The sequence below is a fragment of the Pipra filicauda genome, unplaced genomic scaffold (assembly GCF_003945595.2).
Source record: "Pipra filicauda isolate LSUMZ 115617 unplaced genomic scaffold, ASM394559v2 scaffold185_size1782982_pilon, whole genome shotgun sequence".
Classification (NCBI taxonomy): Eukaryota; Metazoa; Chordata; class Aves; order Passeriformes; family Pipridae; genus Pipra; species Pipra filicauda.
The window spans coordinates 1,628,091-1,651,821 of record NW_024104293.1 but is presented as its reverse complement, the minus strand read 5'-3'; the positions used below and the strand labels follow the sequence as shown (position 1 = coordinate 1,651,821).

The window sequence follows — 23,731 nt, the reverse complement described above, 5'->3', positions numbered from 1 at the left end:
TGTCCGGGGGGCTCGGGAGGGGAGGGGAGGGGGCTGTGGGTGGTTCCCAGGTGGGAGATAAACCTGGGAATGTCCGGGGGCTCTGCCCCAGGCACAGGGCACCGGGTGGGCTCTGTCCCCTCTCATCCCTTGTCCCTGGGGTGCAGCCGGCGCCGGGAGCATGGGAAAAATGAGAAGCATCAGGAAAGATTTCCCAAGCCCTCGGAGCTGGATCAGGCCGGGAGATCCCGAGGGAAGGGTGGGAGGGGGCGGCGGGGGGGCCGTGGAAACACAAGAGGGGCTGCGGGGACACGGGGATCTGGTGCTGACCGTGGGATCTGGTGCTGGTGAGGGGCTGGATCCGGGTGGGGGGCTGGATCCGGGTGGGGGGCTGGATCTGGGTGGGGGGCTGGGTCCCGGGGAGGGCCACGATCAGTAGCCCAAGCAAAATGCGTTTATCATCAATTTTCCCTTTTTCCCAGTATCTTTTTGACTCTATAAAATTTTTTATTTTACAAAAAGTCTAAAAAACCGAAGGAGCCAGGGCTGGGGCCGGGGCCGGGGAGGCCTTTGGGGCACGAGTTACAACAGATGTCACTTGTCCAACACCGGAGTCACGGGGACACCTGTGGGGCTTTTCCTCTCCTGTGGCTCTTCAGGGGCCCCAAATCCCCCGATCCCGCTCCAGGGACACCAACCCCCTCCGTCTCTGCCGCCGGGGGAGCCGGGGGTGGCATCGCAGGCGGACCTTTGTGACAAGGCCGCGTGTGACGTGGTGGCAGTGCTGGCTGTCCCCATGCTGGATGTCCCCGTGCCAGATGCCCCCACGGATCCAGGGCTCAGACGGGACGAGGAGTGTGGGTGTCGTTGGGCCTGGGAGGGGGATCTTCTTCTGGGGGGGGGTCTTCTCCTCCTCCTGTCCCCCCGGGGTGCCGCAGCCCCCCGGCCCTGGCACTGATGGGCCGATCCCGGTGCCCACGGACGCCCACGAGGGCGATCGGTCCCGGCCTCGTCCCTTCTCCACCTTTCCATAGTGCAAACGGTTCCCAGCCCCCGAGGGGCTGCTCCGGCCCCTCTGGCCCCTCCGGCCGCCCCTCGGCTGCGGTGGCACCACCAGCTCCCTCCTGCTGACGCCGGACGAGCCACCACCAGCCCAATGTCTCGGGGGACATCGATGGCACCGGTGCTGCCCGGGGGTCCCGGTGCCACCAGCTCCTGCGACCCCCGCCCACGGTGCTGGGCCCCCCAGGGGTGCAGATGGAGCTGAAAGCTTGGAACTCTTGGATTATTTCTCTCTCTCTCTTTTTTTTTTTTTTTTTTTTTTTTTTTTTTTTTATTATTTCTTGTATATTTTTGCTGTTCAAGTGCTGAGTTTGGTCCCACCGTGAGCCCCACCCCGACCAGCCGTGGCCTTTTGGGACCCGCTGTGAGCCCCCCCCTCCCCCAGGGCCCGTCTTGGACCCCCCCAGACCCCCCAGAGCGACAGAACGAGGAACAAAACAACGAACAGACGAACAGAAAAGGAACCTAAGACGTTACACACAGACCGATACACCAGGAAATAATTATAATAATTATAATAATTATAATAATAATATACTGAGGGGGCCACCAGCCCCGCAACCCCCACCTGGGAGTCACCTATGGGACCAGTCAGCCCTGGGCACTGGGACCAGTGCTGCCTGCTGCTGGGGCCAGTGCCCAGGGCTGACTGGTCCCACTGCCTGGAGGTAACTGGTCCCAGTGCTTGGGGCTGACTGGTCCCAGTGCTTGGGGCTGACTGGCTCCAATGCCTGGAGATAACTGGTCCCAGTACCCAGAGCTGACTGGTCACACTGCCTGGAGCTGATGGGTCCCAGTGCCCCATGCTAACTGGTCCCAGTGCCCCATGCTAACTGGTCCCAGTGCCCAGGCCTTCCCATCATTTCTCCTTCAGTGCCACCTGCCTGTGACAGTCGCCTTGGGGCCCTGGGGGGCCTTTTGGGGTGACAAGTGGGTTTGGGGCTCCCCCAGGGCCAGGGCAGCTCCAAACCCTTTCCAGTCCCTTCCCAGTGGCTTCTGGATCTTTCCAAGTGCCTGGCTCTGTCTTCCCTGGGACCGTTGCCTTCGGCATAACACGGGCACCGTGTGGGGACACTGGGGGTCCCCCTCCTCCACAGTGACCCCAGGGCTGCCGGAGGCCACGGCCCCCCCAAAAGGCACTGAAGGGCAGGGGGAGGGGTTGCCCCCGCCCCGGGGTTTTCATTGGCATCGTTTTATCCGATGTATTGGAAGAGCCACCGCTGACCCCTTGGCTTGGGGACCTCGGCCACGAGGGGCTGTTGGCCACGGTGTTTTGGGGCTGAGCTGTACCCCCCATTCAGGGCTGAGCGGGGCTGGGGGATGCTCCTCTGCCTCCAGAACCTCACTCCTTGGAACCCCGGCTCTACCCATGCCTATCCCCTCACCTCCCACCCCTGCTGCCACCGCCGGAGCCACCAGCCCGGTGGCATCGGGAGCCTGGCACGAGGGGCCGTAAGTGCTGCCAGGCGGGGGGTCCGGGGTCCGGCACGGCCGGGGGTCGGCACCGTGTCCTCGTCCCCGGGGTGGCCTCGTCCTTGTAAGCGCTTGTGGCTCCGCGGAGCCGGGGACAAGTGCTGAACATCCCGGGAGAGCCCCCGGCCGCCCGGCGCCGGCCCTTAAGTGCTACGCGGGGTGCGGACGTGCCTGGCCACGGGGTCGTTCCCCGCCTGGCCCCGGGATGGAGCCGCGTGTCCCCCCCGGCACCCTCGGGATAAGTGCTGGGCCCGGGGGCCGCGGGGGCTTCCCCTCCCCGAGCCGCGGGGTCAGCGCCCGCCCGGCGCCGGCAGCGGCCCCGCACGGCCCCGGCGGCACCGCGGAGGGAGCGCTGGAGCCTCCGGGCTCTGGGAACGCGGGAGAATCATCATTTCTCACGTGAAAAATCCTCCGGAGCGCCGAGGGCGGCGGGACGCGAATGCGCCGCGTAAGCGGAATTTCTCCCCGGCCGGAGCCTCCGTCCAAAGCCCGCCGGGGCTGCCTCCGGATAACCCCGGGCTGCTGGACGCCCTCCCGCCGGCGGAGACCCCCGAGCCCCCCGGGAGAGCGCTGTGTGCCCTGCGCCGGTGCCAGGGCTGGATCCGTCCCCTGGGCGGCAGCTCCGTCCCCTCCAGCCTGGGGGTGCCGGTGGTCCCCGGGTGGCCCCCCCAGAGCAGTCCGGGCTGAGGATGCGAAGGGAGGGACCAGGGCGAGCGCCAGCCGGGAGGGTGATTAATAAATAAATAAATTAAAGAAGGGAGACGGTTTCCTCCCGGGCCGGAACAGCCCCGGCGCGCCCGTCCCGGGGGTCCCGCTGCCGGACCCCGCCGTCTTCGCTCCGGCGGGAGCCCGTGGCTGCTCGGGGACCTCCAGGTCACCTGCCCGTGGGTGTCACCTCGGCCGCGAGGCGGGCAGGGCTGGCCCCGTTCCCGCTGCTGCTCCAGGAGCGCGAGGAGGGGGTGCGGGGTCTCCTCGGCCTCCTCCTCTCCCCGTTGCTGCTGAGCTGGGGTGAGGGAGCCGCCCGGTGCCGTGTCGCCGTGTCACCGTGTCACCGTGTGGGGGTCCCGGCCCCCCCTTCCCTTCTCCGTTCGGTTGCTTTATTGCACAATGCATGTCGAATCGCGGGTTTGGTGCAGCGTTTCTCCGTGGGATTTCCTTCTCTCTCTCTCTCTCTCTCTCTCTTCCAACATCCAAAGGAATTTCAACGCTTGGTCTTTGTATTTTTTTTTTCCTCTCCCCCGAAAAAAAAAGAAATCTTAAAGAAAAGCAAGAAACAGCGGAAGAAACGAGGAGCTGGCGGTGGAGGGGGTGGTGGGGCGGAGGGGCAGCCCCAGCCGGGCTCTAGGAGCACCCGCATCTGTCAACCACCATGCCGGGGATCTTCCCGTAGATGATCTGCTGCTTGTCGTTGAAGTAGAGCATGTTGATGGGGGACATCTTGGTGGGGGTGCAGCAGGGCCCCGCCGAGCCCCGGGGGTTGGCCTGCTGCACCAGGTGGGTGTGGGGGTACTTCTGCATGAACATGTACTCGCACTGCCCCGAGCAGTAGTTGGCTTTGTATCTCTTGGGGGCGATGATCCAGTCCCAGCCGAAGGCCTCGAAGTCGACGGTCAGGGGGTAGCGGCAGCAGCGGGACTCGGTCGAGTGCTCGTCGCAGTCCAGCCCCAGGTTCCGCCGCGAGCGCTTGTTGTTCTCCAGGACCCGCAGCTCCATGAAGGGGTGCTGGGGGGGAGAGGGACACGCTGAGCCATCGCCCCGCTGGACCCCGGCCCAGCCCCACGGGATGGCAGCGGCCCCGTGGCAGTGTCACCAGCCCCATGGAGCTGCCACCAGCCCTGTCCAGGTGTCACCAGCCCCATGGAGCTGCCATCAGCCCTACTGCACTGTCACCAAGCCCTATCAAGATGTCACCAACGCCACGGAGGTGTCACCAGTCCCATGGAGGTGTTACCAGTTGCACAAAGCTGTCACCAGCTCCAGGAGGGTGTCATTGTCCCCCTGGAGCTGTGACTGTCCCCACAGAGCTGTGACAAGCCCCAGGGAGCTGTCATTGTCCCTGTGGAGCTGCCACTGCTCCCCAGATCCGTGACCACCCTCCTCCACTGTCACCCTCCCCACAGAGCCTCATCCCCACCCCTCCCGATTGCCCCCCACACCCTCCACTCCCCCCGAGGACACTCACCAGCCCCTCGGCGCCGGGCCCCAGCGAGGTGACGGCCAGGTCGTTGCCGTTGGGGTCGAAGGCGTTGATCTCGATGCCCCAGTTGTTCTGCGGCTGCTTGAACCAGTTCTGCAGCACGTGCTTGAAGTCGATGCTCTGCCAGTGCCCCAGGCGGGAGTTGAGGTCGATCTTGAGGGAGCGGATGCGGATGTGGCGACTGCCCTCGTCCGTGACGGGCTTCAGGCGCAGGATCTGCAGGTAGACGGTGGGGGTGTGCTGGACCGGCCGCAGGTACACCCAGAGCTGCGCCTTCACCACCTTCGTGAACATGATCTTGGGGCTGAAGTTGAAGAAGCAGCAATGGGGGTTGCCCTCGATCTGCACCACCGGGTCCGCTGCGGGAGGAAGGAGGTGTCAGGGGTGGCCCCGGGATCCTTCCCAAACCCCGGGACCCCGCGAGCTCCTCCTCGGTCGTTAGGAGTTGAAGGTTGGGTCAGAGGCTGCCCCGGGGGTCACCACCCCTCCACCCGCCGTGATCCCTGGCTGCCCCCTGACCCCGGGGAATCCTGAGCCCCCTGGAGTGAGCGCCCCGTGGAGGGGGCCGGGCTGGGCAGGGCGGGGGGCTCCGGCCCCACAGCACCTGCTCGGGGCAGCCACTTCCCAGCACATCCCAGTGCTGGAGCTGGGAATGTGCCTGGCCCCAGGTACCTCTGGGCTCTACCTCCCAGCCCCCTCTGCCACCCTCCCTGAGCTGGTTTATGGGGCAGCACCACACCTTGGGGGTCTCTCCCGGCCCCCCAGCAGGACGTGCCAGGGCCACGTGCTCAGAGGTGGTGAGGGTGAGTGGCCCCACAGGGACATCCACCTGGGTGAGGTGACAACCCCGAGCACCCATCGGACCCGGGGGTCCCCGGGGGTCCCTCCCCCAGCCCCGCGGCAGCACCCCGGCCCCACACCGGCCCTCCCGGCCCGGCAAACATCTGTGTCAAATTGAGCTGGGAATTCGCCCCCCGCCCCGCGCAGCCCCCTCCCCCTGCACCGGTCAGGTTTAATAGCACCCAGCTGCAGCGGGGCCATTTGCTGCGCCGAGGCCTTCCCGGGCTCACGGGGGTCACGACACCGGCCATAGCCCCCGGAATGCCGCCTGGCCCCCTGGCTGGGGGGGCCCGACCCCCCCGGGATGGGCCTGGGGGCCACGAGCACCCTCCACCCAAACTCCCCCTGTGATGCGCGGTGCTCAAACCCCCGACTGAACTCCCCCGTGCCCGTCCTCTCAGCAGGTTGTGCCCCCCCAGCCCCTCGGTGGAGGCTTTGCCACCCGTCACCGGTGGGATGTCACCCCACAGGGGGCTGTGGGCGAGGTGACACCTCTGCACAGGGGTCTGCGGTGGCCAGTTTGTGCCATGAGGTGGGATTTGGGGGGTCTCCAGGTGGGAGATGCTGGAGCGGTGCTGGAGCCGGGGCAGGTCCTGGGGAGCTGCTCCCAAAGCCCCTCGCTGGGACAGCGGCAGCACCGGTGGCACCGCTGACCCTCTGCTGGCCCGGGGGTCGCTGTGGCATCCCGGGGGACACCGGGGCTCTGACTGACATCTCGGGGGGACACCGGGCCCGGGGGAACCGGTGGGGGGGCTCTGACACGCTGGCTGCGGTGCCAGGATGCTCGTCCTGTCGCTGTGGCAACAGGGGATAAAGGTTACCGGGACACCGGTCACAGCTGGGCATGTGCCGGGAGGGGGGCCGCCCCCGGCCCCCCCACGCTCTTTGTTCCCACCGGGGCCCGGATTCGGGGCTCCCACCCCCGCCCCATCAGCCTCCCGACCGGAGCCCCCCCAGATCCACGGAGCCCCGAGGTGCCGTGTGCCAGAGGTGGCTCTGCCGTGTCCCCATGTCCTTGTGTCCCCGTGTCCTCACGTCCCACTGACCTTGAGCGGCTCCGGCCCCCCCCCCGGCCCCCGCCGGCCCCTCGCCCCGGTCCCCCCGGCCCCCATCGCCCCTCATTAAGCTCCCTCCCCCCCGCGGGTCGCGGGGGTCACGGGTAGCCCCTCAATGGGTTTAGGACCCAATTAACCTTCCCGGGTTCCTCCTGCAGTTAAAAACCCCCGGGGGGGTGGGGGGTTTGGGGGTGGTGGCCGGGGATTAGTGGGGGGGCGGCCGGGGGGAACCCGAGAGCTTTATGGCTCTGCTGCCTGTAAAGCCCTTTCCCTCCTTCTGTTCAGGAACCATAAAACCCCCCACAATTGCCCCGGGGGGGCGAGGAGGGAGGAAAAATCATAATAATAACGGAGCGGTGGCAGTCAGGGGTGGGGAGCGGACCCGCGGCGCATCCGGCCGGGGGTCCGGAGAAGTGGGACCCCCGGCGCGGGGCCGTGCGGGAGGAGGGGCTGCCCTCTGGTATTTATTTTGGGGGCCCCCGAGCTGTGAAGGGGCGGGAGGGGGGCCCGGGGGCCGTGAGCGTTGCCGCGGCTGAGAGAGGAAAACCCCAGCGTGTCGTCAATTTTATGGGTAATAAAATTTCAAAGCCGCCCGAGTCTATTAATGCCTGGGAAGGAAATTCGTCGGGGGGCGGCAGGAGGGGGGCAGCGCCTCACACTTCCCTCCCTTCCGCTCGCCCTTCGCACCCGGCCCCCCGCCCCCTGTCCCGGGGGTCCCACGGCTGGAGCAGGTGGAGAGACCCCGGGGGATCTGGGGAGGGACGGGGCCACATCACGTCGCAGCAAAGTCCCCGTGACCTGTCCCCTCCCTGCTGTCCCACCGGGGACCCCTCACACCCCTCACAGCCCTCACACCCCTCAGAGCCCCTCATATCCCTCACACCCCTCACAGCCCCTCATATCCCTCACACCCCTCACAGCCCCCAGAGCCCCTCATATCCCTCACACCCCTCACACCCCTCATATCCCTCACACCCCTCACAGCCCTCACACCCCTCACAGCCCCTCACAGCCCTCACTTCCCACCAACCCCTCACAGGCCTCTCACACCCCCCTCACAGCCCTTCACACCCCTCCAACAGCCCCCTCCACACCCCTCCACCCCCCTCACAGCCCCTCACACCCCTCACAGCCCCTCACACCCTCCCACGCCCTCACACCCCTCACAAGCCCCTACCACCCCACAGTTTTTCCTCACAACCCTCACCAGGCCCTCCACAGCCCTTTCACACCCCGTCACAAAGGCCCCTCACACCCCTCACAGCCCTCACAGCCCTCACAGCCCCTCACACCCCTCACAGCCCTCACAGCCCTCACAGCCCTCACAGCCCCTCACACCCCTCACAGCCCTCACAGCCCTCACACCCCTCACACCCCTCACTGCACCAGCCTGTCCCCAGCACAGCCTGTTGTCACATTGATGTCACCTTGTTTGTCACCCTGTTTGTCACCTTGCCATCACCCGGCTGTCACCTTCCTGTCACCCTGCCCTGTGCCCTGGGGACCTGCCCAGTGCCCCCAGTCTGCTCCCTGTGCCAGGTCCCAGTATCCAGTGCGGGGTCCTGATGCTACTCCCAGTGCCCAGTCCCACTCCTGACTGGTACCAGTGTCTGGTCACAGTCTCCAATGCCCAGTCCCCAGTCTCAGCTCCCAGTGCCAGGTCCCAGCACTCAGTGGCTGGTATCAGTCCCTACTGCCAAGTCCCAGTCCCCCATCCCTGGTCCCAGTCCCCAGTCCCAGCTCCCAGTGCCGGGTCCTGGTGCTACTGCCCAGTCCCAGTACCTAGCGCCAGGTTCCAGCACCCAGTCCCAGTACCTAGCGCCAGGTTCCAGCACCCAGTCCCAGCACCCAGTGTCAGGTCCCAGCACTCAGTACCAGCTCCCAGTCCCCAGTCCCAGCTTCCAGTCTCAGGTCCCAGCACACAGTACCACCTTCCAGTCCCCAGTGCCAGCACCCAGTGCCAGCTCCCAGTCCCCTGTCCCAGTCCCGTCTCCCGGTTCCCAGTGCCCCGTACCGGGGCTGCCGCGGCCGCGTTGTCCCATCCCCATGTCCCTGTGTCCCCACGTCCCCACGTCTCTGTGTCCCTGCGGGACCCGCACGGACCGGGGGGAACCGGGAAGCCCCGAGGGGTGTCGGAGAACCCCGAGGAGGGTCGGAGAGCTCCGGGGGGGGTCGGGAAGCCCCGAGGAGGGTCGGGGAGCCCCGGGGGAGGAAGCGGAGGATGGGGCGTCCTGGAGGGACGGTGCCGGCGGGCGGGAGGGGACCGGGGGATCGGGAGGGGAACGGAGGGGGGAGCCCGGGCCGGGGGTGGGGGTTGGGGGGGAGCCCTCCGGCGAAGTTTGCAGCGGAACAAAGGGCGGCACTGACTTTCCTGGGCCATGCTGATGACGGTCTCGGTGGTGGCGTGGTACTCGTCCTCCTCCAGGTACTCGTCGTGCTGCAGCGAGTCCCCCTGGAAGTCGTGGAGGTCCAGGAGCTGCTGGAGCGGGGGGGCCTTGGGCAGCAGCTGCTTCACCACCTCCCGGGTGATGTTGGGCGCTTCCTTCAGCCGCAGCTTGCTCAGGATCTGCGACTTGATGCTCTCCAGCCGCAGCTCTTTGCTCTGCCGCCGCCACAGGCACACGGGGCAGGCGGGCTCGGAGGCGGGGGGCTGCTCCACCGACCCCCCCCCGGCCACCACCGCCACCACCGACCCCAACAACCACCACACCGGGGCCATGCCGGGGGGGAAAACAAAAAAATACATAAAAGAAAAAGAAAAGAAAGAAGAAAAAAAATAAAACCCTTCCCCACCGGGCCGCCCCCCCGCCCCGCTTCCACCGCAACGCGCAAGGGGGGGAAGGCGGTAACGGGGGCGGGGAAGCGGGGACCCCGGGGGGGGCCGAAGGGGGGGGGGATGAAAAAAAGCGGCGGTGTCGGCGGCCCCGGGGTTTTATACCCCAAGAGAAGTGTGTCGTCAGCGGCCTTGATTGGCTGCGGGCGCACAAAAGAGGTTCTGGCAGGGGCTTGGCACCAGCCGCCGCCGGCCCCCCGAGCCCGGGGAACGGCCCCGCCGCCGCCCGGTGCGCCCCGGACCCCCCGCCCGCCTCCCGTTCGGGGCGGGGGGCGGCGCGGCGGGACCCGCTCCCGGCAAGTGCGGCCGGGGGGATGCGCGTCCCGGCAAGTGCACCGCCCCCCGGGATGCGCGTCCCGGGCCCCCCCGGACTCCCCCCACCCTCAGAGCCCCCCGCTCGCCGCGCTCCGCTGCCGGCCCCGGCAGAGCCCCGGAGAGCCCTCGGTGTGTTCCAGGAGCAGCGAGGGCTGGCAGAGCCTGCCCCAGGGAAGCCCAGCTCTGACTTGGGGGGCATGGGGGTCCCCGGTGGGCTGCAGTGGGTGCTGAGGGGGTGGGGTGCCCGCCTTGGGAGAAGCCTGGCACCGGGAAGTGCTGCAGTGACCGTCAGCGGGTTCCAGGAGTAACAGGGACCTTGGCCGAGGGAAACCCAGCCATGAGTTGGGGGGCACGGGGATCCCGGGGGGCTGCAGCGGGTGCTGGGGGCGGAGGGGGAGGTTGAGCCCCGCGGGAGAAGCCTGGCACCGGGCAGAGCTGCAGCCACCGCCAGTGGGTCCCGGGAGCAACGAAGACCATCACACCACGGCTCGGGGGGACACCAACCACGAACTGGGGGCGTGGGAAGCTCGAGGGGTCACGGGGGTGCTGTCCCCAAGGCGGGGGCGCTCGAGCTTTGGGGGGGCAGAGCAGTGAGGTTGCCCACTCTGAGCAAAGCCTGGCACGGGGCAGATGCCGCCGTCAGTAGGTTCCAGGAGTAACAAGGATTGCCACAAGCACTGAGATCAGTGGGGGGACCCCACAGGTGACCTGGGACCCCCCCCCCTTCCGGTGCCGGCCCCATCAGAACCATGGAGAGGGGAAGAGGTACCGGGGATACACCGGCACCGCTCCGGCGCGGCGGGGGTGGTGAGGGGGTCCTGGCCCGGTGCGGTGGGGAAGTGACACGGCCCGGGCGGGGGGGCTGTCCCGGGATGGGTTTGGGGGGGGCGGCCCCGTTACCCCCCCCGGTCCCGGGGGGCGGTGCCAGCGCGTCCCGCCAGGGGGCGCCACTGAGCTCCCGGGGTCGGTCCCACAGCGCCGGGGGGGCGGCGCCACCGCGCGGCCACCGTGGGAACTGCAGGGGGGCACCGGGACCCCAAACGGGGGACACGGGGGGACACGGGGGGACACGGGGACCCCAAAGGGACCCCAAAGGGACACACAGGGACCCCAGGGACACACAGAGACCCCAAAGGGACCCCAAAGGGACCCCAAAGGAACACACAGGGACACATAGGGACACACAGAGACCCCACAGGGATACACAGGGACCCCAAAGGGACACCACAGGGACCCCATAGAGACCCCACAGGGACCCCATAGAGACCCCACAGGGACCCACAGGGACACCACAGGGACCCCACACGGGACGCCGGGGCAGCGGGATCGCAGCGGGGCTTCCCCCGCCGCCACGGCAGCGCCACTCCCCGGGGTGACACCCCGGGAAGTCGCCGCGGTCCGTCCCCCCCTACACCGGGGTCCCGCCGCCCTCGGGGCTCTCGCCCCGCCGGTGTGACCCCTCCGCCGGGCGCTGCCCCGCCGGGCCGCGGGAGCGAGCGGGTTAAAGCGGCTCCGTGACGCGCCCGCCGTCCCCGCCCACGGGCCGCCCCAGGAGCTGTCAGCGGCCCCGGCCCCGGTAACGGCAGCGGCGGGGGCTCCCCAGGGGGCCGGGGGTCCCCGCGGGGGCGGCTCGGGGTGGGGGCGCACCGCGGGGGTCGGGCCCCGGGGAGGGGGGGGGAGTTTGGGCCGCGGTCGTTACGGGGGGGCCCCATCGCCCCGCGCCTTCCGGGGGGCAGCGGGGACCCCCCCCCCGCCCCGACCGCTTCCTGCATACGCGGGGCAGACACCCCACACCCCGCGGGGGCACCAGGGGGGCACCGTGGGGGAGGTGCAGCCCCACGGCTACGTGTCCATCTCCCCGTGGCCCCGTGTCCTCATGGCTCTGTGTCCTCATGGCCCCGTGTCCCCATGCCCACGTCCTCATGTCCCCACCTCTCCATGTCACCACATTCCCATCACCACGTGTGTGTCCCCACGTCCCCATGTCACCCTGTCCCCACATCCTCATGTCTTCACGTCCCCACCTCCACATCCCCATGTCCATGTCCCATGTCCCTGCAGGCCCATGTCCCCACTCCCACAATCCCGACGTCCCTATGTCTGTGTCCCCACATCCCTATGTCCCCATGTCACCCTGTCCCCACGTCTCCATGTCCCCATGTCCCCACATCCCCACGTGCCCAGGTTCCCACGTCCCCGTGTCACTCTGTCCCCCGTTGTCCCCACATACCCCCCTTCCTCCCTCTGCTCCCGGGATCATTTCAGGACCGGGCAGGGCCCGTCCCTGGGCTCTGCCCCTCCCAGGGGGTCCCCTGAGCGCCGTGTCCCCCCCAGCCCGTCCCGCCATGGGGGGGCTGCTGCAGGCGCTCGTGGGGGTCTCGGAGAAGGCGGCGGAGCTGGCGCGGCTGTGCCGGCGGGAGGAGCCGCTCTTCCAGCTCCTGGTGGCCGAGAAGACGGGCCCCGACAGGAACAGGAGGTTCCTGCAGGACTTCAAGACCCTGGCGGACGTTCTCATCCAGGAGGTCATCAAGCACGACCTGGGCAAGGAGGTGGGTACGGACCGGGGGTCCCCCGGGTGCTCCACGCCCCCCGCGCCACGCTGAGCCCCCTCTGTGCCCCCCCAGTTCCCGGAGCTCCAGGGCCACATCCACGGGGAGGAGTCCAACGAGTTCAGGGACGTGCAGGGTGAGTCGGGGGTCACCGGGGCAGGGGGCTCCACACTGGGGCCGTGGGGCTGTGACCGAGTCGGGGGTCCCTGTTCTGGGGCTGTGACTGAGTCGGGGCTCCCAGTGCTGGGCCACGCAGGGTCACGGCTGAGGGGGAGTCCCCACACTGGGAATGTGAAACCGTGGCTCACTCGAGGGTCCCCTCAGCAGGGCCTGCGGGGCTGTGGCTGAGGAGGGGGTCTCCGCGCTGGGGCCACACGCTCGTGGCTGAGTTGGGGGTCCCCACCCTGGGTCTGTGGGGCCGTGGCTGAGCTGAAGGTGCCCGTGCCCGTGCCGGGGCTGACTCAAGGTGTGGCAGGGGGCACGGTGGCCGTGCGTGTCTGTGCCACACGGGAGGACACGGTGGCCCTGCTGCTGTCGGTGCTGGGCCCCGAGCAGGCGGCGGCCGAGCTGCTGGCGGACGCCGTGCACCGGGACGTGGTGCTGGGGGATGTGACGCTGGCGGGCGCCAAGCCCGGCGTGTCCCCCCGGGACCTGGCCGTGTGGATAGACCCCATCGGTGAGTGGGGGGCTGCAGGGGCGGGGCGGGGGGCGGGGACCCCCGTGTGCCGCCGCTGAGCCCCGGCTGCGCCCCCCAGACTCCACCAACGAGTACATCGGGGGCCGCGAGGACGTGCCCCCCGTGGATGGCATCGCCCCCGCCGGGCTCTGCTCCGCCCTGGTGCTCGTCGGGGCCTTCGACCGCCTCTCAGGCCGCCCCGTCCTGGGCGTCATCAACGAGCCCTTCTTCCGACGGGACCCCCAGACCCGCAGGTACCGGCACCGCGGGGGCACCGCGGGGGCACCGGGGCGACCCCCGGGGGCGGGGGGATCCGCGCTCACCGTGCCCGTGTCCCCGCAGGTGGCAGGGCAGGTACCACTGGGGCGTGGCCCACGGGGACACCCGACTGTGCTCGCTGAGCCCCCCCGACCCCCACCCCGTGCCCCGCGTGGTGCTGAGCCGGGCGGAGGGGGCGGCCGTGCGGGGGGCTCTGGGCCCCCTGTGCGGGGGGCGCCTGCACTTCGCGGCGGGCGCGGGGTACAAGATGCTGTGCGTGATCCTGGGGCTGGCGGACGCCTACGTGCTGTCCGAGGGCACCACCTTCGCCTGGGACGCCTGTGCCCCCCACGCCATCCTGCGCGCCCTGGGCGGGGGGGTGGTGGCCCTGGAGGGGGCCCTGCGGGCGCGGCGGGAGGGGCGCGCCGGGGACCCCCCCGAGCTGGTCTATAACCGCCCGGCAGAGGGGGCGGGGGGGGCCGAGCGCTGGGCGAACCGGGGGGGCCTCGTGGCTTATCTGCACCCCCAGCACCTGGAGGCCGTGCTGGGGGCACTGGCCACCGTGCCCGGGCTGTGAGCCTGCGGCGGCCGAGACCCCCGCGGGTGGGTATGGGGGGCTGGGACCCCGGGGTTAAGGGTTCGGGATGGTTGGGATCCGAGGGTATGGGGGGGCTGGGACCAAGGACAGTGGGATGGCAGGGACCCCGGCGTGGGAGGTCAGAGGGATCTGGGTCCCTGGGGTGTGGGCTCAGGAGAGGCTGGGACCCCAAGGTGTGGGGTCAGTGCTGTCTGGGGTGCAGAGCAGGGGGTCTCAAGGACCTTGAGGTGCAGTCACAGGGTGACAGGGACCAAGGGCAAGGGGATGGCAGGGACCCCGGGTTTGGGGTCAGAGGTGTCAGGGATCCCGGGGTGTGGGGTCGGGGGGCTGAGACCCCGGGTTTGGGATCAGGGGTGTCAGGGACACCAGGGTACAGGATACATGGGGACAGGGACTCCGGGGTTCCCCAGAGCTGGGGTGGCCGAGACCCCCTGACCGAGGGCAGCCGGGACGGGGTGGGAGCTCTGAGTGCCGGGTCCCCTCGGTGGGATCCCCCGTGTGTCCCCCCCATTAAAGCGCCTCTCGCACCCCCGTGTCTGTGCTGCCGGGGCGGGGCGGGCCCGGGGCGGTGCCGGGGCGGGCCCGGGGTCCTGTTGACTCCCCCGGGCCCGTCACATGATCGGGGAGCGCTCGGGAAGGACGGCGGGGAGCGGGACCGGGAGCGCCGGGAGCACCGGGACCGGGTGGGGAGCGGTACCGGGACCACCGGGAACGGGGCGGGGAGCGGCACCGGGACCAGCGGGAACGGGGGGAAGAGCGGTATTGGGAGCACCGGGAGCGGCGGGGGAGCGGCACCGGGACCACCGGGAACTCGCTGAGGCTCCTGGGCTGTGGGGGGAGCGGCACCGGGAACTTCGGGAGCCCCGGGCCGGGGTGGGGAGCGGGACCGGGACCAGCGGCACCGGCAGGGGTTGAGGAGCAGCCCCGGGAACTCCGGGAGCGGGGGCGGCGGCACCAGGAATTCCGGGAGCACCGGGACCAGGGCGGGAGCGGTGCCGGGACACCGGGGCTCGGTCCCCGGGATCGGGACTGGGGGTCTCGGGCCGGTGAACGGGAGCGGGGGTGGGCCCGGGCGCGGGGCCGGGGCCGGTGCTGAGCGGCGGCTCCCCCAGGACGGGCCATGGCGGTCGAGGGGGGCATGAAATGCGTGAAGTTCCTGGTCTTCTTCTTCAACTTCATCTTCTGGGTAAGTGCGGGGCCGGGGGGCACCGGAGGGACCGAGGGGGGTCCCGGGGCCGGCAGAACCCGGTAGGGGGACCCAGCCCCCCCCTCCCCACATCCCTCAGACCCTGAGTTGGGGGTCACGGGGACGGGGGGGAGTGTCCTGCTGCCGTGGGGGTGGTCCTGGGGGGGCAGGAAGGGACCCCTGTGCCTGCTCTGGGTCTCTGCAGCCCCATGTCCCATCCGTCGGTTCCAGGGTTAACGAGGGGAGCCCGGCCCTGCGGTCACGGTGGGGACCCCGCGTGGGGGTGTGGGGGGACCCCCCCCTGCCTGGGGTCCCCCGATAAGCGGGGCGCGGGTTTGGGGAAGTCGGGGTGAGGAAAGAGGCGCGAGAGCCCAACGGCCGCAGCGGGAGATGGGGGCTGGGGGGGTCACGGGCCCCTTCCCGGCCGCTCTCTCGCCCCCCCACGCAGGGAGTCACTTGTCCCCACCCTAATCCTGCCGGGCTGAGTCACCCCTCGAGGGCCGGGGGAGGCGGGGGGGACACGGTGACACGGCAGGACACGGCGCCAGCCCCCCCCCCCCGTGTTTGTGCAGCGGCGGCCGAGCCCACGCCCCGCGAGCAAACAGGGCACGGCACGGGGGGGAACGGCCGCCCCCGGGACACGGGGGAAGCGTGGCGGGGGTCCCACCCTTGCGGGGGGCTTGGAAATGGGGGGGAATAGACCCCACAGCCGGGCAGGGGCGAGGTGTCCCAGCTCCTGTGGGAGGGGGCTGCTGGCGTTTCCTGGTGGGATAAACTCCCCCCCCACCGGCACCCCCGATCCACAGGGACCCCCAGGGCAGGGAGCCGGTGCCAGATTCCCCCTCCGAGGCCTCGCGTGGCCGGAAGGCCGGACTTCCTGGACTTTCCGGCACTCGTGGGGCCAGCGGTGCCCCCCCGTGCCCCCTCCCACCGCGGGGGGGCTGTGCTGGGAGAGAAACCTCCCACGGCCCCCAGGAAGGGGGTCCCCGGTGTGAAGCCAAGCTCCAGAGAGGCTGCGGGTGCCCCCCCGCCCTGGTGGCTCGGGGGGGTCCCGGGGGGGTCCCGGCTGTGCCCCAACGCTCTCTGCCCCCCCTCTGTGCCCCCCAGGTGTGCGGCGTGGCCCTGATCGCCATCGGCATCTACGCCCAGGTGGCCCTGGGTAAGGCCCTGGTGGTCAGCAGTGGCTCCTCGGCCGGGACCCCCGTGGCCATCCTGGTCCTGGGCGTCATCATCTTCTTCATCTCCTTCTTCGGCTGCTGCGGCGCCTGGAAGGAGAGTTACTGCATGGTCACCACGGTGAGGGGGAAACCCTGCTGGGCCCCCGGGACACCCCCATCCAACCCCCTCCAGGGACACCCCCATCCAACCCCCCAGGGACACCCCCATCCAACCCCCCCCAGGGACACCCCCATCCAACCCCCCCCAGGGACACCCCCATCCAACCCCCCCAGGGACACCCACATGTGACCATCCCACACTGTGACCCCCTCACCATAACCCCCCCGTGACCCTCCCCTTTCACTGTGACCATCCCACACTGTGACCCCCTCACCATAACCCCCCCGTGACCCCCCCCTTTCACTGTGACCATCCCACACTGTGACCCCCTCACCATAACCGCCCGTGACCCCCCCACCCTTTCACTGTGACCATCCCCCAGTGTGACCCCCCTACCGCAGCCCCTCTAGTGACCCCCTCAACTCACCCCTTCACTGTGAACCCTCCCCATAACCCCTCACTAACTGCCACCGTGACCCCCCCACACTGGGACCCCCCCAAAATACCCGACCCTCCTAAACTCTCCCTGTAACCCCCATCATGACCCTCCCTCACTCTGAGCCCTCACCTGACCCTGCCACTACAACCTCCACTCAGCCCCCATGAACCCCCCCCCCATTGTGACCCCCCGGGGACCCCCTGACCCCCCCGTGCCCCCCCAGTTTGCCGTCCTGCTCAGCATCATCTTCCTGGTGGAAATCGCCGCCGCCATCGCCGGATACGTCTTCAAGGACAAGGTGGGGACACGTGGGACAGGGACACAGCCCCCCCTCCCCCGGGGTCCCAGGGACCCCCTGGCCCCGGTGTGACCCCCCCGCCCCCCCAGGTGAGGTCGGTGCTGAAGGAGGGGCTGCAGGAGGCCATGAACAAGTACGAGGAGGACCCGGCATTGACCGAAGCGCTGGACGAGCTCCAGAGGGACGTGAGTATCGGGGTGGGGGCGCGGGGGGGCATCCGGGCCCCCCTGACCCCCCCCTTCCTCCTCTCAGTTCAAGTGCTGCGGGGCCAACAACTACACGGACTGGGCCAACATCAAACAGTTCCAGGCCAACGACACCGTGCCCAGGTCGTGCTGCCGCGTCAACACCACCACCTGCAACGTCCACCCCAGCCCTGAGACCGTCTATGAGAAGGTGAGACCCCCCTCCCAGACCCCCCTGCCATGCCCCGGGGGGGGTCCTGCACCCCCTGAACCCCCCTGTCCCCCCCCAGGGCTGCCAGGAGAGCATCGAGGCGTGGATGAAGAAGAACATCCTGGTCGTGGCTGCGGTGGCTCTGGGCATCGCCTTCTTCGAGGTGGGATGTGGGGCTGAGCCCCCCCAGTGTGGGACTGACGCCTTGGTGTGGGGCTGAACCCCTGCAATGTGGGGCTGACAGGGCTGACCCCTCCCAACACCCCGCTGTGGGACTGTCCCCCTGACCCCTCTGGAGTGGGACTGACTCCCCCCCTCAGTGTGGGGCCGATGGGGCTGAAACAACCCCCCCCATGTGGGACTGACCCCCTTTTTTCCTCCCCAGATCCTGGGCATCATCTTTGCCTGCTGCCTCATGAGGGGCATCCGCAGCGGCTACGAGGTCATGTAGCCACCCCGACACCCCTAGGGGGGCTCCGGGGTCCTGGGGGGGTCCCCCTCGGCTCTGCTGGGGCAGGGTCCACGTGCCAGCTCCCCCCGGGGGTCCCTCAGGGCCGGGAGGTGTCCCTGGGTGTGGAAATAAAGAGAAAAAACTTCTGTAGAGCTGAGTGTGCCCCCCGGGAGTGGGGGGCGTGGGGGTCCCTCGGGGGTGGGACAAGGACCTTCCTGGGTGGGGGCCATGTCAGTGTCCCCAAATCCTCGTGTGCTTTCTCAATGTCCCCAAGTTCCCACGTGTCACTGTGATGTCCCCAGCAATCCCTGAGCAGGCTGGGGTCAGGCTGGGGGGCTTATTCACCACCCTTGGGGGGTCTCACAGCTCTTGTGGGGGTCTGGGGGCTCTGTAGGCCACCTCAATGTCCCCAACAGTCCCTGAGTGCCACCTCAATGTCCCCAAAGCCCCATGTGTAACCTCAGTGTCCCCAAATTCCCGAGTGCCAACAGCCCCCAGCAGCCCCCGAGCAGGGAGGGGTCAGGCCGGGGGGTTTATTCACCACATTTTGGGGGTCTCACCGCCCCCGGGGGGGGTCTGGGGGCGGTCTAACGGACACGGTGGGCCGGCTTGGGCAGGATGGTGGCCAGGACCAGGTCCACGACGCAGGAGGGCAGGTAGGAGGCCGGGAGCCAGAGCAGCTTCGCGTCCCAGCCCGCGCTGTAGCGGGTCCGGGGGTGTCGCGCCCCCAGCGCGTGTTCGATGCACCCCGTGACCTTGGTCAGGTCCCCGTCACACATCAGGGTCATGATGAACCTCTGCACCTTCAGGTCTGGGGGGGAAAAGGGGGCATCAGGTGGGGGGAAGGGGGTTCAGGGAGGGGGACACAGGCAGCGGTGACTTTCTGCACCTTGAGGTCAAGGTGAAGTGGGAAGGGAGAGTGGGGGAACCGAGGCAGAGATGAGCTGTTGCACCTTGAGGTGTCAGGGATACAGGAAAAGTGGATGTAGGTGAGGGGAAACTGAGGCAGGAGTGAGATGCTGCACCTTGAGGTCTGGGGGGGTGTGAAAAAGGAGGGTCAGGAAAGGGGGAACTGAGGCAGAGATGAGCTGGTACGCCTGGTGTAGCACCGTGTGGGTGCAAAGGATGCAGGAAAGGGGGTGGTGTGGAAGGGAACTGAGGAAGCTCAGGGGGATGAGGGAAAAGAGGGTTCGGGAGGAGGGAAACTGAGGCAGAGCCCTCCTGCCCACTCACACTTATAGAAGCCCCCCCCCCTCACAGTTTTGGAAGCCCCCCATCCCCTCCCATTTTTGAAAGAAGTCCACCCCACCCACATTTTTGGAAGAAGTCCTCCCCGTAGCTCAGCCGTGTCTCAGGTGCCAGGCGCTCCCAGAGCTGCTGCAGCGATGCCTCGAGGACCTCGAGGTTGGTCACGGCCGTCTTGAAAAACCCGGGCTCGACGATGCTCACCTTGACCCCGAAGTGGTACATGTCCCTCCTGGGGGGCATGGGCGGGTCAGGGGGGCTCCAGGACCCCATAGGGAGGGGTCAGGGGCGGGTGGGGCCTGGCACGCACCGCAGGCTGTCAGAGAAGGCCTCGACGCAGTACTTGGACATGCAGTAGCCGCCGCCGTTGGCCGAGATCCGGCCCAGGACACTGGACGTGTTGACCACCCGGCCCCGCGCCCGTTTGAGCAGCGGCAGCAGCTGCAGCGTCACCTCGATGGCCCCGAAGGTGTTGACGGCCATGACCCGCCGATAGTCCTCGATGTCCATCCACTCCGTGGGGCCGATCGGGTTGGCCACCCCCGCGTTGTTCACCAGCCCGAACAGGCCTGTGGAGGGCACGGGGTGAGGTCCCCCTGCCACGGCCCTGCCCCAGGGCACCTCCCCTGGGACCCCCACCCCACCCCCAGTGTGCCCTTGTGGGACCCTCCCTCCGTGTCCCTGTGCCTCCCTCAGGACCCCCGTCCTGTCTCCGAGGTGCCTTGGCAGGACCCTCCCCTCTGTCCTGCCCCACGGCTGTCCCTGCTGGGACCCCCCATCCTGTAGCCCCTCTCTGGGGCTCCCCACAGCCCCACCGCCCTTCACCTTAGGATGCCCTGGTGGGACACGCCCCCCATGTTCCATCCTTGTGAGGGACCCCTAATCCTGCCCCACAGCCCCTCCCCAGGTCCTCGTCCCCCCATATCCCCCGTGCCCCCCTTGCGTGCCCCCCTTGCCCTCACCTTTCTCTCCCACCTCTGCCCTCACCCACTCCCCGGCCCTGCGGATGCTGTCGGAGCGGGTCACGTCCAGCAGGGTGGTCCTGAGGTGGCCCCCGCAGCTCCTCTGGAGGCTCTCGGCGCCGTGCGGGGTCAGGCAGGCGGCGAGCACTCGGTAGCCCCTCCGGCTGAGCCGCCGGGCCAGGAGGTTGCCAAAGCCGCTGTCACAGCCCGTGATGAAAACGTGCTTGTCCTTCACCGAGGGCAGGGTCCGGTGGTCTCGCACGGGCCAGCCCAGCGCCCAGGCCAGGGCAGCCAGCACCACGTACAGCCACATGGGGGGGCCTGCGGGGCGGGGGGGGCTGTGGGACCCCCACCAGGACCCCCCTGCAGCCCGGGTGGAGCTCGGCTGGACCCCCACCCTGCCCCGGTGCCACCGGCCTCTGGGGAGGGGGGGCTGTGGGACCCCTGCCAGGACTCCCCTGCACCCCAAGTGGAGCCCCGACCCCTCACCCCTCACGTGGGGACACCCCCCTGCCCCCCCGGGGGTCTGGTCCCCCTCAGGTGGGGGGTGGGCAAAGGGGGGCACTCAGTGCCCAGGTGCTTTGGGCACACAGGTGACCCCAGGGCCGTCCCTGTCCCCCCGGGGTGGTGTTTGGTGCCCCCGGCCCCCCCCGAGCCCCCCCCCCGGCCCCTGACCCACCTCCCCGCGGCCAGGCCGGGCCCGCGGGCGGCCGAGCCCGGATTAACCGGCCGTGCGTCACCGCCGGGGCCGGACCCAGCGCCGGGGCGGCTCCGGGAGGTCCCGCCGCGGCCCCTCCCGCAGCAGGAGCGACCCCCGGGGCCCTCTGACCCCCGGGGCATGCGGGGAGGGGGCCTGCACCGTGGGGTCTGGGACCCCCGACCCACCTGCCCCCACACCCGCCCCTCGCGGGGAGGGAGCCCTGGGGGGGCCGTGCCCCCGTGCAGGAGCCCCGTCTGAGGGGTTTTGGGGGTGTCGGGACCCTCCGTTGCTGGTTGGGGGTCATGGACCTGGTGGGGTGGGAGGGACCCCCATTCCCACCCTCGGGTTTGGGGGGGTCACTAAAGGGGGGAGGACAGTCAGGGTCTGCCCTGTGCCGGGGGGAGGGCATGCCCCCCTCCAGAAGCCCCATCTGGGGGGGCTTGGTAGGTGTCAGGACCCCCATTGCTCCCCACTTTCAGGTTTGGGGGGGACACCGAAGGGTGGGGGGACACCCGGGGTCTGTCCTGCACCTCCAGAGCTGGGGGGGTGGGCAGGACAAACTGGACAAACTCCCCTCACCCGGCCCTGGGGCAGAACCCCCTCTCTGGGCAGAAGCCCCGCAGGAGACCCCCATGGGTCGGGGCGCAGAGGGGGGTCCCCACCTACCTCCTGAGGGCAGAGGGCTCCAGGCGCTGCTCTGGCCACGGCGCTGGGGCCGAGTGAGGTGGGGGGGTCCCGTGAGAGCGGGGGGGGGACGTGGCCACTCCTCCCTGTGCCCAGCACGGCCAAAGGTCTCGGGGGGCTGAGCTCCCCCCCCGCGATGCTCCAGGGAAGGGGGGGCTTGGGCACCTCTGGGGGTGCTGGGAGACCCCCTCACCTTGTTGGGGGACCCTCCCCATGGAGGAGACCCTGCCCAGAGAACACAGAGACCCCTGGGGCCCCCTCCCAGCCCGGGGGATGGGGGGGCATCGCCCCCTCCCTCGGGGGATTAGGGCCCTCCCAGCCCTGGGAAATAGGGGGGGCATCACCCGGAGCCTCCCCCGGGGGGATTTAGAGCCCAGAACGGGCCCTTTGTCCCAGGGAAAAAGGAGCCTCAGAGCCGAGTTAAGCACTAAGGAGGATGAGGGGGCTTAGGGGGGCCCGGGGGGGCTGTACCAGGGTCCTGCCGGTGCCTGGCCCAGCCCCCCCTCCCCGAGCTCCCCACACTTTATTCCACCCACTCCCAGGGTGGGGGGTCCCGGGGACGCTCCAGGAGCTGCTGCTGCAGGACCCCCGTCCTGTGCCGGGAGCAGCCGCGGTGCTGGGGGTCCCAGGGGTCCCGGGGGTCCCTCAGGAGCAGGAGGAGGGCTGGAGCTGCCCCTTGTAGACGTACTCGAGGGCGGTGGCGATGGTCCTCATGTCCATCTCGATGCTCCGCGCCCAGTTCTCCACGTCACCGATCTCCTGCGGGACGGGGTCCTGGGGGTCTGGGGGGGTCCCACGGGGGCCCAGGGATTTGGGGGGGGTCCCATGGTGGAGGGAGGGCTCGCAGGGATTTGGGGGGTCTCTGTCCCTCCCTCTGGCAGATGCAGCCCCATGGGGCTGCTGGGACCCCCTGGGTGCTCCCCGAGACCCTCTGGATTCTGCTGGGACCTCTGGATGCCACCCAGGCCCCCCTTGATGCTGCCCAAGACCCCTGGGTGCTGCCCACCCACTCCAGCACAAACCCAAGGGTCTGGGGGCTGCCCCCCCCCCAGAGACCACAGGGGGCCCTCCCCTCCCCCTCAGTGCCCCCTCCCCTTATTGCCCAGTGCCCCAACTCAGTCCCAGAGGTGTCCCAGAGTGACACCCCCCGTGGCGGGTCAGGGGTGGGATCCCCCCCAAGGGCTGTGGATTTTGGAGAGGGGCCCCCCACCTTGAGGGCCTGGTTGAAGTTCTCCACCATGGAGATCCAGTGCCCCGTCTGCCGGGCAAACTGGGCCGCCTGCACCTGCAGGGTCTTCACCTCCTGGTCCAGTTTGCGCTGGTTCACATAGGCCTGGGCCACCCTGGGGGGCACGGGAGGGGCTGGGCCGTGGGGTCCTGCCCTGACACCCCCCAGGGCAGGGGGAGCCCCGAAAAAGGGACAAAGAGCTGGGGAGGGGTGGGGAGGGGTTGGGAGGGGCGGGGGTTTTGTTGGGCAGGTGTTTTGGGGGGGAAGGGGTGAGTGGGCGGGGGGTCCTAGGTGGGTCCCCAGCTGGGGGCTTGGGGTTTCTGTGGGTCCCTGGGAAGGGGGGTCTGCGGGGCTCGGGGGTCGCCAGGCATGGGTTTGGGGCTCAGGGAGTCATCAGAGGGGGTTTGGGGGTCCCCTGCTGTGGTTTGGGTTCCAGGGGTCCTCGGTCGGGGTCCTGGGGTTCCCCGCCGTGGTATGGGGGTCCCCGGGGCGGTTGAGGACCCGGGGGCCCACGGAAAGGTGTCCCCAGTCCGGGTCGGGGGGTAGTGGGCTCACCCCACGTTGAGGTGATCGACCAGGGCCTCTTTGAGGCGCGTGGCGGCCGCGATCGCGTCCATTCGGCGCCGCTCTGTGTGGGGACGGGGGGGTCACATACAAACACACACAGGGCCGTGAGGGCAAGCGGGGTCCCCAACTCCGTGACGTCACATGTACGCGCCTGACGTCATCCTGACATCACTGCCCTCCCGCTCCCCTCCGTGACGGACAGCCGCGCCAACCAATGGGGCGCCGGCCCGCGGTGAGCGGCAGGTCCCGCAGCCAATGGCGGGCGGGGGCGGTCGCGGTCGCCATGGTGCCCGGGGGGGGTTCCACCCTGCAGCTCGCGCCGCTCGCTCTGCCGGGCCTGGTGCTCCTTCAGCGGCCGCGACAGCATGGCGGGGGCACGTGACCGTGACGTCACCGACACGTGACTCCCGAATTGGCACGTGACACGGCGCGCGGGGACACGTGACCGGGGGTTTTGGGGGG

At 69.4% G+C, this 23,731-nt stretch overlaps 5 protein-coding genes across 5 annotated transcripts; 2 read left to right on the top strand and 3 right to left on the bottom strand.

The window, feature by feature from the left end:
* Positions 1–1,458: 1,458 nt before the first annotated feature.
* On the bottom strand, positions 1,459–9,614 carry GDF11 (growth differentiation factor 11). Its single transcript, XM_027741131.2, has 3 exons — positions 8,974–9,614; positions 4,697–5,070; positions 1,459–4,236 (listed from the first exon to the last, which is right to left on the bottom strand). Exons 1-3 carry the CDS (start codon positions 9,350–9,352, stop codon positions 3,856–3,858), a joined length of 1,134 nt encoding a protein of 377 aa, XP_027596932.1. The 5' UTR covers positions 9,353–9,614; the 3' UTR covers positions 1,459–3,855.
* Positions 9,615–11,275: 1,661 nt separating this feature from the next.
* On the top strand, positions 11,276–14,362 carry INPP1 (inositol polyphosphate-1-phosphatase). Its single transcript, XM_027741129.2, has 6 exons — positions 11,276–11,330; positions 12,089–12,303; positions 12,379–12,439; positions 12,779–12,979; positions 13,059–13,233; positions 13,322–14,362. Exons 2-6 carry the CDS (start codon positions 12,100–12,102, stop codon positions 13,812–13,814), a joined length of 1,134 nt encoding a protein of 377 aa, XP_027596930.2. The 5' UTR covers positions 11,276–11,330; positions 12,089–12,099; the 3' UTR covers positions 13,815–14,362.
* Positions 14,363–14,436: 74 nt separating this feature from the next.
* Positions 14,437–18,003, top strand: CD63 (CD63 molecule). Its single transcript, XM_027741130.2, has 8 exons — positions 14,437–14,518; positions 14,948–15,021; positions 16,129–16,317; positions 16,962–17,036; positions 17,126–17,221; positions 17,289–17,432; positions 17,512–17,595; positions 17,818–18,003. The coding sequence occupies exons 2-8, from the start codon at positions 14,956–14,958 to the stop codon at positions 17,881–17,883; spliced, it is 720 nt and encodes a 239-aa protein (XP_027596931.1). The 5' UTR covers positions 14,437–14,518; positions 14,948–14,955; the 3' UTR covers positions 17,884–18,003.
* Positions 18,004–18,357: 354 nt separating this feature from the next.
* RDH5 (retinol dehydrogenase 5) lies at positions 18,358–20,800 on the bottom strand. Its single transcript, XM_027715923.2, has 5 exons — positions 20,770–20,800; positions 20,091–20,411; positions 19,439–19,697; positions 19,197–19,360; positions 18,358–18,694 (listed from the first exon to the last, which is right to left on the bottom strand). The coding sequence occupies exons 2-5, from the start codon at positions 20,401–20,403 to the stop codon at positions 18,471–18,473; spliced, it is 960 nt and encodes a 319-aa protein (XP_027571724.2). The 5' UTR covers positions 20,404–20,411; positions 20,770–20,800; the 3' UTR covers positions 18,358–18,470.
* A 1,094-nt stretch (positions 20,801–21,894) lies between these two features.
* On the bottom strand, positions 21,895–23,681 carry BLOC1S1 (biogenesis of lysosomal organelles complex 1 subunit 1). Its single transcript, XM_039380108.1, has 4 exons — positions 23,576–23,681; positions 23,258–23,330; positions 22,685–22,817; positions 21,895–22,233 (listed from the first exon to the last, which is right to left on the bottom strand). Exons 1-4 carry the CDS (start codon positions 23,634–23,636, stop codon positions 22,120–22,122), a joined length of 381 nt encoding a protein of 126 aa, XP_039236042.1. The 5' UTR covers positions 23,637–23,681; the 3' UTR covers positions 21,895–22,119.
* Between the last annotated feature and the right edge of the window lie 50 nt (positions 23,682–23,731).

Coding starts and splice junctions, on each gene's coding strand:
- CD63 (XM_027741130.2), top strand. CDS start 14,956: ATGGCGGTCGAGGGGGGCATGAAATGCGTGAAGTTCCTGGTCTTCTTC. Junction 15,022..16,128: donor TCTTCAACTTCATCTTCTGG/GTAAGTGCGGGG, acceptor TGTGCCCCCCAG/GTGTGCGGCGTGGCCCTGAT. Junction 17,222..17,288: donor TGGACGAGCTCCAGAGGGAC/GTGAGTATCGGG, acceptor TCCTCCTCTCAG/TTCAAGTGCTGCGGGGCCAA.
- GDF11 (XM_027741131.2), bottom strand. CDS start 9,352: ATGTATTTTTTTGTTTTCCCCCCCGGCATGGCCCCGGTGTGGTGGTTG. Junction 5,071..8,973: donor CATCAGCATGGCCCAGGAAA/GTCAGTGCCGCC, acceptor TTCCTCCCGCAG/CGGACCCGGTGGTGCAGATC. Junction 4,237..4,696: donor GGCCCGGCGCCGAGGGGCTG/GTGAGTGTCCTC, acceptor TCTCCCCCCCAG/CACCCCTTCATGGAGCTGCG.
- BLOC1S1 (XM_039380108.1), bottom strand. CDS start 23,636: ATGCTGTCGCGGCCGCTGAAGGAGCACCAGGCCCGGCAGAGCGAGCGG. Junction 22,818..23,257: donor GTCGATCACCTCAACGTGGG/GTGAGCCCACTA, acceptor CGTGCCCCCCAG/GGTGGCCCAGGCCTATGTGA. Junction 22,234..22,684: donor ACTTCAACCAGGCCCTCAAG/GTGGGGGGCCCC, acceptor CCCGTCCCGCAG/GAGATCGGTGACGTGGAGAA.
- INPP1 (XM_027741129.2), top strand. CDS start 12,100: ATGGGGGGGCTGCTGCAGGCGCTCGTGGGGGTCTCGGAGAAGGCGGCG. Junction 12,440..12,778: donor CGAGTTCAGGGACGTGCAGG/GTGAGTCGGGGG, acceptor AAGGTGTGGCAG/GGGGCACGGTGGCCGTGCGT. Junction 12,980..13,058: donor CGTGTGGATAGACCCCATCG/GTGAGTGGGGGG, acceptor TGCGCCCCCCAG/ACTCCACCAACGAGTACATC.
- RDH5 (XM_027715923.2), bottom strand. CDS start 20,403: ATGTGGCTGTACGTGGTGCTGGCTGCCCTGGCCTGGGCGCTGGGCTGG. Junction 19,698..20,090: donor GGCAGAGGTGGGAGAGAAAG/GTGAGGGCAAGG, acceptor TGCCCTCCACAG/GCCTGTTCGGGCTGGTGAAC. Junction 19,361..19,438: donor GCCTTCTCTGACAGCCTGCG/GTGCGTGCCAGG, acceptor CATGCCCCCCAG/GAGGGACATGTACCACTTCG.